The 18040-nt window shown below is 45.6% G+C and overlaps 1 protein-coding gene across 2 annotated transcripts; it reads right to left on the minus strand.

The window, feature by feature from the left end:
- Positions 1-5728: 5728 nt before the first annotated feature.
- Positions 5729-16980, minus strand: ISL1 (ISL LIM homeobox 1). Of its 2 annotated transcripts, none has more exons than XM_069880561.1 (7): positions 16914-16980; positions 16692-16800; positions 15664-15853; positions 12574-12833; positions 10536-10819; positions 8949-9116; positions 5729-6758 (listed from the first exon to the last, which is right to left on the minus strand). In XM_069880561.1, the coding sequence occupies exons 2-7, from the start codon at positions 16717-16719 to the stop codon at positions 6642-6644; spliced, it is 1047 nt and encodes a 348-aa protein (XP_069736662.1). In that variant the 5' UTR covers positions 16720-16800; positions 16914-16980; the 3' UTR covers positions 5729-6641. The 2 variants fall into 2 exon arrangements, with proteins under 2 accessions (XP_069736662.1, XP_069736661.1); XM_069880560.1 differs by having other exon boundaries at positions 10536-10822.
- Positions 16981-18040: the final 1060 nt, after the last annotated feature.

The raw sequence follows: 18040 nt of genomic DNA on the forward strand, positions 1-18040 counted from the left end.
ATCACAGTATGAATCTTATGTCTAGGTGTCTAGAGGAGTTTTGCCACTAACTTCAGTGACAACTGGATTTGAGCCTTTGGGGCTACACATTCCTGCTTCCCTAGAGGTTAGCAGCAAGTCTTTTACTACCTTCACAGAAGGCCGTGTGTAAACTAGTGAGTTTGTTCCTACAATTTGTGATTCACTAGAGTGGTCTAATATTAATTACTTCAGATTACTTACAGTAAACTCTTCAAGGACTAGGGCCTCAAAGACCTTTGTGTCTTCAAGTTGAGTAAAAAATGTTTGGGCTCCAAATACTGGAGTATTTTTTTAAGTGTCATATACATTGTAAGATCTTCTACATATCATCGTATCTTTGTAAAAAGGGTTAATTTATGGGCTGTAGTTAAAACCTTCATAAACTTTTCAAGTTAATTCCCACCATATTTTACTTTATCATGCACAGTGACACGTCAGTATTATCTCTATATACCTGCTAAGTTTAACACTTTTCAAACAACACCTTGTATTTGTGACAGTTAAAAATAAACATGAAGTTTTACCCATGAGAAAAAAAAAAAAAGAAAGAAAAAGAAAAAAGAGGAGTACCAGGATCATGGTTAAGATTCTTTTTTAAGGGAAATGTTGCTCTCTTGATCCTGCATTCCCTGAGTTATTAGGAGTTCAAAATGTTTTAAATGTGTTTGATGTAAAATTATTACAAAAGCTTTCCAATCTAATTTGCTCTGTACACGAGGAAATGTACAACTACTGTATCCAGAAAACAGCACTTATCCACAAACTTCTAAACTGCACAGAGAAAGAGTCTTACCCACTGGTAAATTTCATAATTCCACATTAGCAGAATCAATTGCAATGTCCACTGCAAACAGCATATCAGTGCATCATAGTTAGAGCAATCAGCTTGCTTTCTTCCAAAATGGGATATCATGACTCTGAACTCAACCACACTGAGAAACAGTGCAGTGTTTGGGAAGGAATCACATAGATGCACAGCAAATCATTTTGCTTTACACTTCAGGAACAGCAGAGATGTTGGATGGGCTCATGTTCTGTTCAGAAACCTGGAAACCCACCATCTGGCCACCCAAAATGCCAGGAGATTTTGAAAGCTCAAGGAAAGAAATTAGCAAAGACACTCCACTAAAAGATGCTTCTTTCTCTCTACGATCCAAAATGCTGCTTACTGTTGCATTAAATGCTTTAATTGATCCAAAGTGCCTCAAACAAGCTCTACAGCTTGTAATATCCACAAGTATAAGGGGGCTAATACAGAATGCAATTTTCTACTCCCGAAGAAGATCTTCTATCTAAACTGACTTCCTCTCTCTTAATTGATTTCCTTTGATCATTCCTTAATGCTGACGAGCAAGAGTGAGTTTGGATATTTTTCCCATTCCCTGCAAAACTTTAAAAAAAAAAAAAAAAAAAAGCTGGTAACGGGATGGGGGGAGAAATAAAGAGCGATCAGTCCACGGGGCTCGAGTGCCCGTGCCTTTCGGTGGGGAGCAGAGGGGCGCAGGCTTTGCCGAGCAGCCCCTTCGCTCACCCCGCTGCGGAGGGAGAGGAGCCAGGGCTGCAGCCTCGGGAACAACAAAGCGGGCTGTAAAGACTCCAGGTGGTGGGTGTATTTGTTGTCCTGTCTGCGAGGTGCGGTGGCTCCCCGGCCCCGGCAGATCCCAGTGCTGCTGTGGACATTAAGAAAAGTCTCTTTTGGCTGATCCCAAAACCAGATAAGGAGCCGCCGAGCCACCAGCTCTGTCTAGACTCCGGACCTCACAAGTCAAACGGGTTGTTTGGATTAGCCTTGGAGATCTACCGACCTGAACAGCCCTCCTAAAGAAAAGCCGCAGTAACACCCTATTTTCCTCTTCCCGTTGCCTCCCGGGGTCTGCCTGGAGATAGGAGCCGAGCTCCGCTTTGGTCCATGTCACTTATTTCTGGAAAACTTTTCCGCCCTCTCTCTCTCTCTCTCTCTCTCTCCCCCACAAGCACACCTCGGCCTGTTTTGTCTGCCGGGAGAAAAGAAAACAAAACAAACAAAAACAACAACAAAAATTAGCAAAGAGGCGCTCCAACAAAAATCCTGTTTCATAACCTCCCTCCTTCCTTCTCTCCCCCCGCCACACAGCCCGGGGGGAGCCGGAGCTGATCCCGGGGGAGCCGCGGCGGAGAGGGGCAGAGCCGGACCGGTGCTGCCGGTACCGGCAGACCCGACCCCCCGCGCCTCCCCGGGCGAGCCCGGTGGCTCTCGGCTAGAAAATCCAGCGATATTCAAACACCACAGCAGCGCGATGCAGAAGCCGCATCTCCCGGCGGGGGGGCTGCGTGGAGCGGCGCACAGAACCTGCCCTCGTCTCTGGCTCGGGCGATGGGGAAAGGCGCCGATGAATTTACCCCCTTTCCCCCGGCTAACGACGGCAGATACCGGGCGATATGGAGAGCTCGGCCGTCCAGGAGGGCCTCCCCTGCCCCCCCGGTGCCTGCCTCCTTGGGAGCTGCCTTCTCCGCCTGCACTTCACAAGTCCCAGGAGGTGAGGAGTGATCCTCCAGCAGGGCCGGCACACTGGGAGCTGTTAAGTTTATGTTTGTGGCGCCTGAGCTCAAACAGTCATTCAGTGGCTTGCTCTGTTATCAAGAAAACAACAATCAGGAACAATCGGTAAACAGGATCTCTTTTCAGCCCCTTTATTAACTACTTAGAGCTCCGCTGAAGCACGCAGAGAGCCCGGCTTCGGCACCTCGCACCGTAAAACGCTGCGGGAGTTTCATGCCTGCAGAGGGTACGAGGGCTGCTCGGTGGCCGAGAAACCCACCTGAACCCCCTCCGATCCGGGCTCCGGCTCCCCCCGAGCTCTGCTCTTTCCTTTCCCTCTGCCCCGTTTTGGCCCAATGTAGATTTGTTAAAATATGTATGTCTAGATATGTATATAAAGGCAAACACTTACAGCTGAGGTGTTCGGCTGATCTCATCGCTGGGATTCACGTCCCTGGCTTGTCCACCTCACTGCTACATTGCCTGGAGATGCTGAGAGCTAATTAGCCTGGTACAAATATTGAAATGAGAAAAGTTTGAATATTGGCTTCCTTCTGTGCAAGCAAAATTCTCATAGAAATTCCAGCAGGCTTCAACAGTCCTCGTTTGGCACGACTAAGAGAGGCTGCAGCAAGGACAATGTCGGGGGACTCAGGACTGCTAATTGTCGCCCTGACCCGTATAAGAAAGAGGAACCAGAGCAGGAACCTGCACAGAGCACCATAAGGACATGAGTTTCATGAAGATGATGTTTTCTCTCACTTGCACAAATCCTGCTGCCCGAGCTCGGGAAGGATGTTCTCCAGAAAGCATCAGGAAGGACCGCCTGAAAGTTTGTCTCTATCTCCTCCACAGCGGTTCATACTTAAAGTTTTGGAAGAGAGGAAGACATGCCGTAAATATACGAAACTGAGAAATGAACCAAAGGCCGTAAAAGAATACCCCAGCCCGCAAACAGAAATAATCTTAATATAAGACGAGTTTTATTTGGCCGAAGTTTCGGATAGGGGCTACGGTGACCCCGGGGCCACAGGTCTGCGCAGAAGGGCAGGCGGGGGCCGGGGTGCTTGGAGAGCCGCGAGAAGCCAGCACAGACCCCCCCTCCGAAGCTCGAGGGAGCTCACAGCCCGGCTGGAGGGGTGGCTGCCGCCCGCAGGAGCGCGGCTGCGGCCCCCTCAGTGTTTCGGGGAGCACGATGCCCCCCTAGCAGCCCGAGCGCTGACCTCGGCGGCGACCGCGACCGTCGGGAGGGCTCGCCGGGACCCTTCCCCCTCGCCACGGCCACAACCGGCCTTTCCGTGCTGCGCGGCCCTCGGACACGCAGACCCCCGCCGGCCCTCAGGTCCTGCCCCCGGCTGGGGGCTCCCCGCACCCCCCGAGCGCTCGCTGCTCCGCCGCGGGGTCACCCCGCCCCGCTTAACCCCGCGTTAGCCCCCGGGCGGTAAGAGGCGAACGCGGAGGCCCCCGCGTTGACCTGACCTCACAGGTTTTCAGGGGCAGCCAAAGAGCCTCCTGAGTCGGAGACACCGTCCTCAGACCCCCCGTTTCCCACCGCTTCTCCCGCGTCCCGGTCAGTAACAGCGACTCGAACGACTTACACCTCGGACCACGGGGCAGAAGCGACACCCTCCTCCCTCCCGCCCCCCGACGCGCCGTCCCGAGCCTCCGGTCCTGCACGAAAACACAACAGTTACGATCACACTGTTTAAGGTAGATTTCATATTTATTTAAATATTTATCAAGTACTCAAAAAATGTATTACACTTGAGCATACAAAATGAATCCAGTTTCTAATCAGGATGATTGAAAACCTTGTATTAGACTTTTGACTTTTTTTGTACTGTCGAAATGGTTTGTCTTTATAGCTGAGCTTGCTCGGGGTGGGCTGAGAGAGTGCGGAGGGAGGGAAAAGAAGGTTATGCTAAGAAAACATTATGGTTTGGAGTAACTGTCATGCAAAACCAACTTGTCTTTGTCAGACTAAAAATCTCTGTATATTCCAGTTGTTAAGGGTTTTTTTAAAGCAAGCCTTTGTCTTGTGCTGGCCGGGAGCACTAGCGAGTACTTGGACTGGAGCAAAACCAACCCTTTCCTATGTTTTTTTTTTGTTTATTTTGTTTATTATTATTATTATTATTATTTTCTACTTTTCCCCAAGAAATCGCCCACGTTTCTAGGTTTCACCACCCTCTCCCCCGCAAATTAAAAAAGGACGAAAAGAGGGAGAGAAGAGAGGAAAGTCGGCAGAATATAAGAAACACAATTCGTGCAATTTCACAGCAATATCCCCTCAAACTATTTCTGCAGCATTTTTCAATCGTTTTGACAGCAGACACTGATAAATAATGGTCATACTTAACTTTTTAAACAAAAAGCGTCCCTTTTATCAGGAGCTTATACTTAAAGTACAGGTCACTTCAACAATCTCAACAACGAGGCTTTGGTATACAGCACTTTCTTTTTATTATTTTTAAAAAATAATAGAACTCAGCAAAAAGCCTGAGCTCTCAGTTCTTTAGATGTCTTAACGTTATGTCAGATCATGCTTAGAGTAATATCACTTTTAAGGGCAAGGGATGGGGTCAGAACGAGAGAGTTTCTAACGTTATCGATTGAAAGCTAAGGCATCCAACTAGCCCTGATACAGTTGTTGAAACGGAAATTTACAAGCTGGTCGTTAATACTTGCAATAAAATATCACACTCCGTTTATTCACTAACGACCTGCTTTGCATGCAATATTTTATTTCAGGTATTTTAGCTGCTAACTTGTAAATATTTTAAAGTGGGAACTTTGTTCATTATTTAATATTAATATTATTATTTTCTCTATTTCAAACACTTATTTAGTGAAATAGTCCTGTAGATATAATAATTCTACATATGGCGCTTGTATTTCACATAATATTTAGGAAAAAAAAGACAAAAAACACATAGAATTAGACATATAATTCAAAGACCACGGTACAACCTTTTCTTTTTTTTTTTGCTTTTTTTTTTTTTGCTTTTTTTCTCTTTTTTCTTTTACTTCGGCAAACAAAAAAATAGTCAAATGACATGAAAAGTGGCAAGTCTTCTGATAATAAATAATAAATTACTTTATAATTTTGCAATGTAAGAGCAAACAAAAGGGGTGGGGTTTTTTTTATTTTTCTTTTTGCTATTTTTTTTACTTTTTTCTCTTTATTGAGAGAGAGAGAGAAAGAGAGAGAGAGAAAGAGAAAGACAGAAAAGCAGTCGTTTTAACCAATGACTATACACATCTCTGGGGGAGGGGAAGGTTCTTGGACGAACACATTTTAAACACAATCCCGAGACGCTTTGTGGCAAAATAGAGGTATACCTTGTTGCAATGCTTTTATAAATTGGTTTTTAAAGAGGAATCCAAAAACCTATTTTAAATCGCTTCAGAGTTGATAGAGGGTGGATCTCAACCAAATAAACCAAAACCCCGCTACAGTACATGCTAGTAGAGACCCAGGAAATATCCCCTTGTTAAGAGTCAACTAAAAACAACATTGCAAACCAATGCAGCTCCACCTTCCTGCAATGAATCTTTCAACAATGCAGGGCTAAATTGTCTCTTTCCTGATGATGGAAAACCTACTGGAGCTCCTTTTGGCAAGGCAATCACTAATATAGAAACAGCACCATTCAGATTGGGAGGGACTGGATAGAAAGTCCCTCTACCTTAGTTTCTCCCTAAGATATGGTAATTTTTTTCTTTTTTTCTTTTTCCTCTTTTTTTTCCTTTTTTTTTTTTTTTTTTTTAATCCACGAGTACAAATCCTTTATGTTTTGAAAAAGTCTTTTCGGTCCTCCTCTGATCATTGAATAGCGCGGGGTTTGGTTTTCTTTTTTTAGTATTTATTCTAGTAAGATCCCATGATTGTCTTCACAGTGTTGCTACCATATTACCTTGTCTTTTCAAACATGACTCCGTTCATTTCGTGGAGTGGTTTCTTGCTAGGTTCATTACAGGGTTGTTAAATACTTTATCCCCCTAAATTTCGGAGTCCCAACGTGATCACTTTCCCACTCTCTCCAACAAGGGTGAGGGTAAGGGCAGAAACAACAACAACAGAAATCTGAATGAATGTTCCTCATGCCTCAATAGGACTGGCTACCATGCTGTTGGGTGTATCTGGCAGCTGGGAGGACATTGATGCTACTTCACTTCCAGTAGAATTGGAACCAGGTCCTCCTTCTGAAAAATTAACCTGCCAAAAAAAGAAAAAAAAAAAGAAAAAAGGAAAAATAAGAAATAAGAAAAAGAAGTGTTGTTACAACTGTAACAGTTAAAAGGAAGTAGCAGGCAAATCTGAAGAAGAACACAAAAATAAATAGAGTCATGCAGTTGAATGGCCTGATACATCTCTGTGGGAGACTATGTCACCGTTCATTGCTTTGTTTGTCTTCCCCATTTCCCCATTGACTTCACAGGAATCTTCTTCAGGCCTTTGGTCAAATCACAAAAAAAAAAAAAAAAAAAAAAAAAGGTTTCAAAAAAAAAAGAAAATTTGAAAAAAAAAAAAAGAAGACTGAAAAATCAAGCAAATAAACAAACATGCTTACTAATGAGGCCTTCTTCCCTGTCTTGCAAGAGTGGCAATCCCAACAGGATGTTCTAGTAAATTATTTAAGAGTGCATATGTTTTTTTGACACGAAACTGTGAGGTCACTTTTTTCCCCTTTTGTGCACATACTAAAATAAACCTGAAAGGAGCATCCAAGAGCAGAAGGCATTTGAAACAAGCCATCCTCTTTCATTTGTGATTTGAAGCGGGTGCTATCTCTTCTTAATGATAGTCAGTTTGATAAAAAAGGTCACACTTCTCCATCCCAACGTGCCCCACGGCTCCTGTTACTTCAGGAGTAGAGTTGGGAAAAGGTACAGTTTGAAGGGTGGAGCTTTGCTAGTCCAAAAGCATTTCTTTGGCATCTATTTAGCTAACCAATCCTGTGATTAAGGCCCTTTCCAGATTAGAGACGTGCCTTGAATGGTCGATGAACTGTCTGTTCTATCCACCATTTTTTATTTTAACTCTTTTTGTATCAGACATCATGTCCAATATACATCAATATTCATCTGTCTGTCTAATGATCTGTCTACCTATATGCACGTATACATCTTCTGTTCTTTTTTTTTACCTACTTCATATGAAAATGCAATACATCATAGGCTTTTAAAGTCTCCTATTCTGTTAAAGCCTCATAAGTAAGGAAGCCAAAGGAGATCAGTTTTTTGCTTGATTAAAGCAGGAAAACTGGTGGTTACTCTAGAGGTGAGATGATGCAAATGGCCTTGCTGCTGTGTTACAGCTTCCTGAGCAAGCACAGTGTGCTGGGGAGAAAATCACAATGCAGCCTGCCACTGGGCAAAAGAAAAGTGATCCTGCAAGAGAGTGTGATACTAAACTGAAAAGGTCTGAAAACAATTCTAAACATGGCTACAAATCTTCATCTTCCATTGCTTCACATTGAAAATATGCGAAACAAATCAAAAAAAAAGGTCTATATGTAAAATTTTCACCATTAATATTCTTCTGAATCACTGAAAACCATATACGATGTACCTTATTATTTTAATGATCTGGTTTTAACACATTTAGGTGAGGAAAATGAGTTAAGGTTGAACGGCTAATTTACCTTGTTGGGCCTAAGTATTGCAGATGATATGGTCCCATATGAGCTGCCAAATGACGTAGGCATAATTAAGTGAGTTAAGAGCAGAATTTGTTCTAAAATGTCTCTTTTCTTTCAAGTTCAGGAGTTTATTATATTGTTTGAATACTTCATGTGAATAGGCACTAACAATTCCCTTTCCAAAGCAACGTATATAGTTTTGTGTGCGTATGTAAGTATATAGATATATAAAGTTATATCTAGTGGTACATGTTTTTATAAAGGACTTAATTAATTAAGCTATTTATGTTTTTGTGACAAAACAGGGGCAACAGGCTGACGTGTTTGAATCACGTGTTTGAAATCCACTCTGTCACATAAAGGCAAAAGTGTTCTGAAGGGGGGAGGGGTGAATTTTAGAAACTGCTTTTGCAAATGTGAATACAATTAAATGACAGGTGAAGAATGTTTTAGTCCTCTGGAGAGAGACGCTTTCAGTTTTCAGGAGTGTGTGAGATGAGTCACCCAGAGACCCGAGTAGGGCCTTACTCAGCTCCCACTCAACTCAACAAGAACTCTGGTAGACACTAAGGCAGATTTTTGACTGTTAAATAAATTCATTTCACCGCATTTACAGAATGCTGTCATGCCCACCTTGCAATCAGAGGGAACCCAGCTTGTCTGGATTGATCATCTCTCTAGGGGCATCTGGCACGTTTAGTGAACCCCCCATCGCTCTGCCTCGGGTACAGGCTGGCCTGCTCTGGCTGCGAACCGACACTTACTAGTTGCTGAAAAGCAGGTTGATCTATGTCACTCTGTAATGCGAAGTCACTCAGTACTTTCCAGGGCGGTTGGTAACTCTGCACCTCCACCGGGTTAGCCTGTAAACCACCGTCATGTCTCTCCGGACTAGCAGCCACCATCGGAGTTCCTGTCATCCCCTGGATATTCTGTAAACAGCCCAGCAAAAGATGTTAATGAGCTCGGTCAACTTTATTGTATATAAGCACTGAGTCAATAAACTGCTTTCTATCTTATCTGTACAGTCACTTGTATTTGCTTTCTTAATCTGCTGTGAATGTCTTACTCTATTCTGCTCTAGGTCAGCCTATTTCTACCCGCTGCATTTATCACGGTGGAAGTTTACTTTCTTCCCCTTTAATCCTCCTATTTCTCCCGAGGCGTACCCCCTCCGCCCCGAGCTTTCTTAAACACGAGCTCTCTGTGCCTTGGCTGCCGATGCACGGCTCGGCACAAGAAACGGTTAATCATGCTGCCTTTCTATGTCGCACCCAGGCTGGTTTTGTTCTGCGTGACCTTAACTGGATCGTATATCCTCTGCACGGCAAACCTGGGGTACGTCAGTACCACGCTCTTTCCAGAAAAAAAAAAAAAAAGAAAAAGAAAAAGAAAAAAAAAAAAAAAAAGGAACCCCCAGCCCACGGTATGCCCTGTGGTGCAGGCACTGTGTACAAAATATCTCTAAACCTCGACGAATAGATTGTTCAGGAGAGTTAATAACATCGTGGTTTATTGCATTCCGACAGGGTAAAATGAGACTCCTTAAATTCCACTTAACCAGGCAGCCTTATGAATTAATAGTTATTCCCAGGTCAGTCAATATACACAGGGAGAATAACAGACTCTTCTTCAAGTGGAGTAACAACAACAGAAAAGAAAAAAAGTTGGCTTAAAATGGAGACCGCCAGTTTGTGCTGCTGAACCCAGCGCTTTCCGCTTTTTTGCATCACATGTGCATATATGCCCGCAGACAAAAATTCAATATCTTTCTGTGCAAGAACTATATATATTTTAAGTAACCAGTAAACATAACTGTAATTCCAAAACCTTTGTATTGCATTTGTCTTTTTCTACAGTAAGTGCACTGACATACACCCTGTAGTATACAAAGTGCTAAGGAAATACATCAAATTTCCCCTCTACTGATGGGTTTTACTTTTGAGCTTAAATCCTGTGTAAAATAATTGAAAAAGGCAAATGCATCATTTGCCCCTCAAGGAGTCTTTCACTTATGCAATATAAATATTACACAAGGCTGGGCTTATTAAATGCCGTAAACTCTGCAGTTGCAATTCATGCTATAGAGGAGTTAGTCTAATCCCCTGATCATCCTGACTCCCATAGAAAGTCATATTTCGCTCGTGAAGTTTATATCACTTCTCTCTGTTTTAATTGCACTAACATCAGAAACAAGAGGGTAGTAGTGAAGTGGTATAATTTGCTTTGTTTTAAGGGAGCTCCCACAAAATCAAAAGCGTCAGAATCAACCCCAGAGGCTGGCCGGGCGGGACATAGCATTTCTCCTTGTAAAGGAAGGCAGTGGACGGTAAGAGGCTGAAACCACTTACAGTTTTATCATTGGGTTGCTGTTGCTGAAGTTGTTTCATCATAATGCTCCTTTTTTTGTCCTTGCACCGCTTGTTTTGAAACCAAACCCTGATGACCCTCGGGCTGAGGCCAGTCATTTCTACCAGTTGCTCTTTCATGAGGGCGTCAGGTCTGGGGTTGGCAGCGTAGCAGGTCCTCAAGGTGTGAAGCTGTTTTTCATTTAGGACAGTCCGGACTCGGGTGGTCTTCTCGGGCTGTTTGTGGACGTGGGGTCGCAGAGCTGGCTGTCTGGCAGAGATAGGTTCTGCTGTAAGGGAAGGGGAAGGGAGGAACAGGATCCCCATGAGTAGGAAACAGGGAGTCTGAAGAGGCTATGAATCTAAGCTGGTGGGACAGGGGGAGGGAGGGTGGGGTGATGAACCCTCTTTCAAAGGCCATTCAAACAGTCAGATCTATCTGAGCTCCTGCAGCCTCCTCTGCTTTATGCGCTAGTAGAGTGACAAGGACTGACATTTCTGACTCCACAGATAATTAATTTGCAAAAACAAACCACCCCCCTAAAACCCTTAATGACAGAAGCCTGAACCTGTGCGAGACTTGACAGAGGAGGGCGAGTTCACTAAGGTGTGCCTGCGCTAGGAAAGGAGGGGGAGGGTTTTGTGTATTTATTTCCTGACTAGTCACCAAAACAGATTTTTGGCCAGAAAATTAATGAAATATTACTTCTTAAATTAATCATGATTCAGGTCTGCTTCTTGCATACTGAATTTAGCTCAGTTTAATCAGAGAATACGGTAATTTCAAATCAAAGCAAAAGAACCTAAATCTGCTGCACCGTGACTGTGGAGGAAAATCCTGTGAGAGACCTGTCTCTTGGAGCTTGGAAGACAGGGGTCTGTCTTAGAAAGTGGAGATGCTGACAAATTTATGTCGTTTTTTTTATGAATACTATAAAAATATGAATATTTCACCATTTCTTTAAAAGGGTAACAGGCCTAGCAGCTCTTGGAAATAGCCAAGAAGTGCAAACCTACAGGTAGTGTCACATCAAGAGTATTCGTGTGATTCTGCTGTTCTTCCGTGTATTGTGTAGCTGTCGCTATCTAGATGTAATTTGACCCAGTTACAGGAAAAAGTAAAAACACCTTTTTTTTTTTTTAATCTAAAGCTTTGGTTAGATAATATTCTGAAATGGTCACTTGCTGTACAGTCGGGTTCCGACTTTTCTGATTATAACAATAAATCAGCAAATGCAATGAAGACAATACGAAGGCTTCAGATGTTAGAGGTATTGTACCTGCCGGCATAATAAGCCTTTCGGAGACGTTCACAAACAGTCTATAGAGAACACAGACAACCTCTCTGAAGTTCTGCAATGATCAGCTACGGGATTATTTCACAGAATCACAGAACGTCCACGTTCTCCATATATAGAGATATGTCACCTGAAAACCCCTCAGAAACGGGAAATGAGCCCGTTTAAACATAGCTGTGTTTGTAAATAACCTTTTGAGTTACAGTTGCTCGCACAGCGATGACGCCGGCCAACCTTGTCTCGTCTAGCCTAGTTTGCCCCAGAGACGTGCCCTTTCCTAAAGCTAAAAGCTGAGCGTCTCTAGGTATCTGATGAGAACTAAAAGTATAAGAAAAGTGGTCAGGTGGGGCGACTCCGAAGTTCCGACGCTGAGTTTTAAGATGAAATTCTCATCAAATCACATAAAACGTTTCAAGAAGGCAGGGTCACTTTAAAAGGCAATTACCGAAGATTAGCTTGTTGACAGTTTTAAATTACAGCCTAAGTGCTCGCCTGTAGTTATGAAGCCGATCTCTTTCCCGAGCGGGCTCCCACCCGCGCTCGGAGCGGCTTTTCCGCGGAGGCGGAGGGCTCCGCGCCGCGCCGGCAGCGGCTCCCGGCAGCGGGAGGGAGGCGGCCCGGGGCCGCAGGTGCCTCCAGGGCCGCGCTCGCTGCGGGCGGCCGAGCCTCCCCCGGTCCGCCCGGCGCCGGTCCGGGCGGCGCCTAACCCCGCCGGCTTCCGCGGCGCCGGGAGCGGGCGGTACCTGCCATCTGCAGCGGCCGGGCCGGGTGCAGGGGGCTGAGCGGGTCTCCGGCGCCCAGGCTGGCCCGCTCCACCACGTCGTGGTCCGCCCGGCAGAAGAGGCCGTCCTCCCGCAGCGCGAACTCGTCGCCGGGGATGAGCTGCCGGCTGCAGGCCACGCAGCGGAAACACTCGATGTGGTACACCTTGGCGCGGGCGCGCATCACGAAGTCGTTCTTGCTGAAGCCGATGCTGCACTTGGCGCACTTGATGCCGTATAACCTGAGCGGGGCCCGGCCCGGAGAGAAGGAGAAGGGAGGGAAGGAGGAGGATCGCGGGTTGGGGTGGCGGGGGGAGGGGAGGTCGGGGAAAGAGGAGAAGGGGAGAAAGGAAAGGGAAAATGAGAGAGGTTTTCATTCCCGCCCGTGGGCAGCCCCCGGGGTCCGCGTAGACTCGCCGCACGCGGTCGACTAGTTAAACGAACCTCGAAAACACAGAAGCCAGAAGAGGGAAAGGGTAAAACGGATTCGTTTGCTGCCGGTGCCCCGATCCTCGCGCCGTAAAAGGCGGCGGGGACCCGGACACCCCGGTGGGCGAGGAGAGGGGGGAGGGAGGGAAGGGGCGACGGAGGTGGAAGGCGAAACAGAGGTAGAAACAAAAAGCGACCCCCTTCCTCGCCGACCTCTCCGTCCTGCCCCAGCGCCGGGCCGCCCCTGCCCTCTCCTCCCTCCTCTCGGCGGGGGCACCTGGCCCAGCCTGGCCCGGGGCCGAACTGGGCCGCCCGGGGCACCGGGGAGAGGCGAGGCTGGCGGAGCCGCCGCCCGAGCCCCGCGCTCGGACCACCCGCCCCGCCGGCCGGAGCCGCTTGTGCGAGGGACCAACCCGGGGCTCCTGCGCCCGCGCTACCCGCAGCTCTGCGGCGGCTCCACCAGCGGTCGGGGCTCTTCCCCTTGTCCTCCTTCACCGGGTTTATTTTACACGGCAGTATAGGTGTACGTATACACACTCCTTCACATATGCCACGGTTTAACTCTCCTCCTCCGCCTCTCCTAACAGGCATTTCGGGTGCCCCGGCTCTACCCCAGCCCCGGTCTCCCTCCCGCCTGGAGCCAGGGCTCAATCCCTCCGGCAGCTCTGAAAGGACAGCCCCGCACGGCAAACAGGGTTCCTGGGGTTCCGTGCTGGAGTGGGTGACGGGTTCCTGGTCTCCCGAGGAGGAGAGTGGAGCAGTTCATCCATCAGCAGATGAACACGAGAAAATGCTCCAGTGCGGGTATCTGAAACCTCACAGTCTCTCAGCTCCTTAGCCAGCATCCTTGGTAGTGAGTAGAATTAACGTTTTCCCGCAAATGTACGGACACATGCACGTATGCACGCGTACGATCTACCGAGCTGCGAAAGGTCTTCCTAGAACTGATGTTCATCCCCACTCATCTCATCAGTGCCCTTCCTTAGAGATGCAGGCTGTGATGTATGCTTGTGGGTGAAGTTGTTTATTTACGTACATCTTTAGCTACTCTGCCTATGGAGGTGAATGACTTCTACGTTCAGAGCTACACATTTCTAAATTATAAGGTTTTGAGAAGAAAAAGCCCAAACAAACACCGAAACGGCAAAAGAACAGAGCGATCACAAAGTGTGCATTAATATGTACAAAAGTTGGGGGGTAAGGGGTGGCAGTGTTTGCCCACATGCCTGACAATTACAGATTGGCTCACGGTTTAATTTAAAGTCAGCTTGCACATAGCATACATCTTACTTTTAAAACTGCAGCAAATGAAATGTCTTCAGTATTAACTTAAAAAAGCTGCTTTCAAAAATTTGTTTATATTTTTAGTTCTGTTTCTAATCTTGAGTTCTATTAGGAGGTAGGTGTACACATCTCAGTCCAAACGTTTTCCTTTAATTTGAAATTAGCGAAACAAAAATATTTAAAAGCACGGCTCCAAAGTGCGTTTAGAAATAAAGACAGAGGGTGGCTAGCAGAGGGCTGTTTTTTTTCGCCATGGTAAAACTTTGAGAATAATCTTACAACATGGCTTTTGAATTTTGCACTGGAGAAAGAAAGACTCAAGTGCTTTATTTTAATTCAAAATAACAAAGAAACTGGAAAAGATATCCTAGGTGGCTAGGTGGGTACTTGCTCCTAAAACTTTCAGCAAAAATACAATGTCCATATCTCAGTGTCATACAAAGTTCTGGTTTGGCAAACCCAGTAGAAGACACTGAAATGGATCAGCATGACCCAGGAGCACAAATTAAAAACACACTCGAAATTCCTGCTTTGGTTTCTCTACAGTGTCAGGATTGGCAACTCTCACATTTTATCAGTTACCAGATTTTAATGTGAGGAAGGAAGCGGTTCCATTATCTAAATATACCCAATTGTTCACGAACAGATGATGGGCAATTTGATCTGCTCTGTCTAATTCATCAGTACAGATAAGATAAGAAAGAAAAGGCAGTTAGATATCACCAAAGGGGTTAATATTTAAAAAGATTAAATGTCAGTTATTTTACCAAAGAAACATTTTGGTCTAGGTTTTAACCTCCTCATAAAAGGATCCTCATTCTGAATAAAACTTGAATTTCGTTTTTATTTTTCTTTTGTTTTTGTTTTGGTTTTTTTTTCATAGGCCTGATTCAAATAGGGTTCCCTCTCCCCCGTGTATTTATTTTTACAGCATACATGCTTGAAGTGCCTTTCTCATGAATACCATTATGCCTTTGCAAAAACACGGAGAGAAAGCGATCATTTCCACCTTGCTCACAATATCTATCCTACTGAAAATATTCTCCATTACCTACGATGTCCTACTTTGTTAGAATCATAGGATGCATTCCCAAAGTCTTCAGTAGAGTCCCACACGGTGGCTAGCAGTTCCCGAATGTGGTTTTGTTTATACACAAATTTGCATCTGTGGAATAAAAAACTTGACCACTCTAACTTTTTTCCTTGCCTTTCTATCTACAGGGAAATCACTTAAAAACATACCAGATGTCTTCCTGCCCTATTTCTCACATTTTTTTCCACTTACTGCCTCTGTCAGATTTATAAAGTTGAAAGAAAAAAAAAATCTCACCAAAGAATTAAACAATATAAATGGCGTACCTGATATAATCTCTCTTACAGTAGGTTTTGCCATCCCTAACAAAGCACGTACAGGTCTCGTCCAAATACTGATTACACTCTGCACACTTCAAACACGCCGCATGCCATTCCAAATCCGGAGAAACCCTCAGAATATACTGATCGTGAATTTGATTGCCGCAACCAACACATAGGGAAATCAGGCGTTTTTCTGAAATGAAAATAAATACATGATTGACTAACCGTTTACTCTCCTACAGAGATAAACATACTTTTAGTGTCGTTCCCTTATAGGGCGTACTCTGGGAATGTTGTTGTTTGTTGTTTTTGTTGTTTGCTTTTTTCAAAAGAGCATTACACTTTCGGATGGTAATTGAAGTGTGCCATCGAACCCTTGCCTCGTTTAGAAAGGAGGCGGAACGTATGTTAAAATGCAGATGTGAACAGTTTTCGAAGTGAATGTCCTCATTTCGCAAGCCTTGTACGGAATCAAAACTCCAAACTCCCTCGTTGTTTTATTTTTATTTTATTGTCTGCTTATTTGGATTCCCTTCCTTACGGGGAGAGCACCTATAGGTCTGATTTCATTTTTTAAGAGGCTCTGACTGGAAAAGATGAACGCGTGGCTGGGTGCGCTTCCCATTCAGCCCTTTGCCACAGAAGAGGGGACTCAAGGTTGCTAGCAAGAACAAGCATCATTACAGTTGTCACTTGCTCTCTTTTGCAAGTCTAATGCTAATCCCCCTAGACGGAGAAGGTGCTGAACATTCAGACAGCCTCACCGCGGTCTAACACGAGGAGAATTTAAGGCTCCGTGGTTGGAGATCCCATTAAAATCCTGCCTGCTCCCCAAAGTTTAAGAGAGAACAGGACTCTAGGCTATTAAAGTACAAGACTACGAGTTTAAAACACAGCAAGCATGCAGGCATGGCAACAAAGGCACCTTCTCTACCATTCAAATGAAGTTCAGCTCTCTAGCAGTTCGCCTGCCTGAGACGATTACAATAGACAGCACATTTATTCCAACAACGGTAAAAATTCCGCCTTACTTTTTGGTGGGTCTCCCATGTCTCCCATATCTGTAAGAGGGTGTAATGTCCACAGTGAAATGGTGTACGGTTTCGTTTTAAGACCCCAAAGTAGATTTGAGAGCTGTTGCTAAAAATGAAGATAAAAAAAAATAATAAAAAAGTAGAAGTAGTAATAACAAAAGCAAAACCAAAAGAGATTCGAAATTAAAAAAAAAAAAAAAAGGCAAAACAAAACACCACCGGCGTGGGAGACACTGTCAGGGCTGCGGAGAGAGAAGGGGGCGCGGTGCGGGGCGCGGCGCCGGGTGCGCGGCGGCGGCGTCCGGGTCCGGCCGCGCGGTGCGGGCGCGGGGCGATGCGGAGCGGGTGCGGAGCGGTGCGGGAGCGGCGCGGGGACGGCGCGGAGCGGCGGTGCCGGGCTGGGCGCTGGCGGCTCGGGCACTCGCCTCGCCCTTATCTCTTACTCAAACTTCTCTGCTCCAACTCAGCCCGCTCGCCATTGGCTGACGTCACGCGCGGGGACGTCACGGCCGCGCGGCGCCCATTGGCCGCGGGGCGCAGCTGCTCCCATTATCATATTTCAGCGTCTGGCGGCGCGGCGGCCCCGGCTCGGGCTCTCGGAGGCAACTTTTCCTCGCTCCTCATTTGTGCTTCCCTTTATACTTTCTTCTTGTCGCTCTCCTCCGTCCCCGCGCTTATCTCCCGTCACACCTTTCATTTTCCTTCCCGGCCGCGCTCGGGCTCCTCCACCCCTTCCCCCTCTCGGGCTAGTCGTGCCTTATTTACCATTGCCATATATGTATAGATCTCAAATAGTGTGTATATACATATATATACACACACACATATATATTCTATTTTTATTGATTGGGGCGGTGGTGTTAATCCGACTATTTCCTTCCCAAGAGTTTATCTCTCCGCTGCCCCGGGTTGCCCAGGCGAAGCTACCCTGGCAGGGAAGGGCAGGCAGCCCGGCTGGGCACGGCCCCAGCCCGAGGTGGAACTGTTTATGTTTGTCCTCCAGCCTCCTTCTCGCTTAAAATCTTGGATAAAAGCTTCGTGTATTTCTGTTAAACACGAGATCGAAGAAGTTGCTAAATATTTACCTTAAACTGTCTTTCAACACTCCCTCCATTCTATTTATGTTTTCCAATCCCGTTTAGATCCTTTTCCTTTCTTTCTTTTATTTCCCCCCCCAATCTGTAAATAGAAACGCATCCTGTGTTTAGACGTTTTCATGAGCCGGCTGGGAATGGATATTCGTGGAGAAAAAGAGAAGAACTTCTGCCTTTCCCCTTGGAGACTCCATTAAAATTCTTATTAGAAAACAAAAAACAAACAAACAAACCCAAAAAAATAAAGGAGGG

The sequence above is a fragment of the Phaenicophaeus curvirostris genome, chromosome Z (assembly GCF_032191515.1).
Source record: "Phaenicophaeus curvirostris isolate KB17595 chromosome Z, BPBGC_Pcur_1.0, whole genome shotgun sequence".
Taxonomy (NCBI): Eukaryota; Metazoa; Chordata; class Aves; order Cuculiformes; family Cuculidae; genus Phaenicophaeus; species Phaenicophaeus curvirostris.

Bases quoted from the DNA above. Each gene is read 5' to 3' on its own strand.
- ISL1 (XM_069880560.1), bottom strand. From the start codon at position 16,719: ATGGGAGACATGGGAGACCCACCAAAAA. The intron at 12,834-15,663 runs GTACGCCATTTA...GGCCCCGCTCAG, and splicing joins TGTAAGAGAGATTATATCAG to GTTATACGGCATCAAGTGCG. The intron at 9,117-10,535 runs GTAAGTGGTTTC...GGCTGTTTACAG, and splicing joins AGCAACCCAATGATAAAACT to AATATCCAGGGGATGACAGG.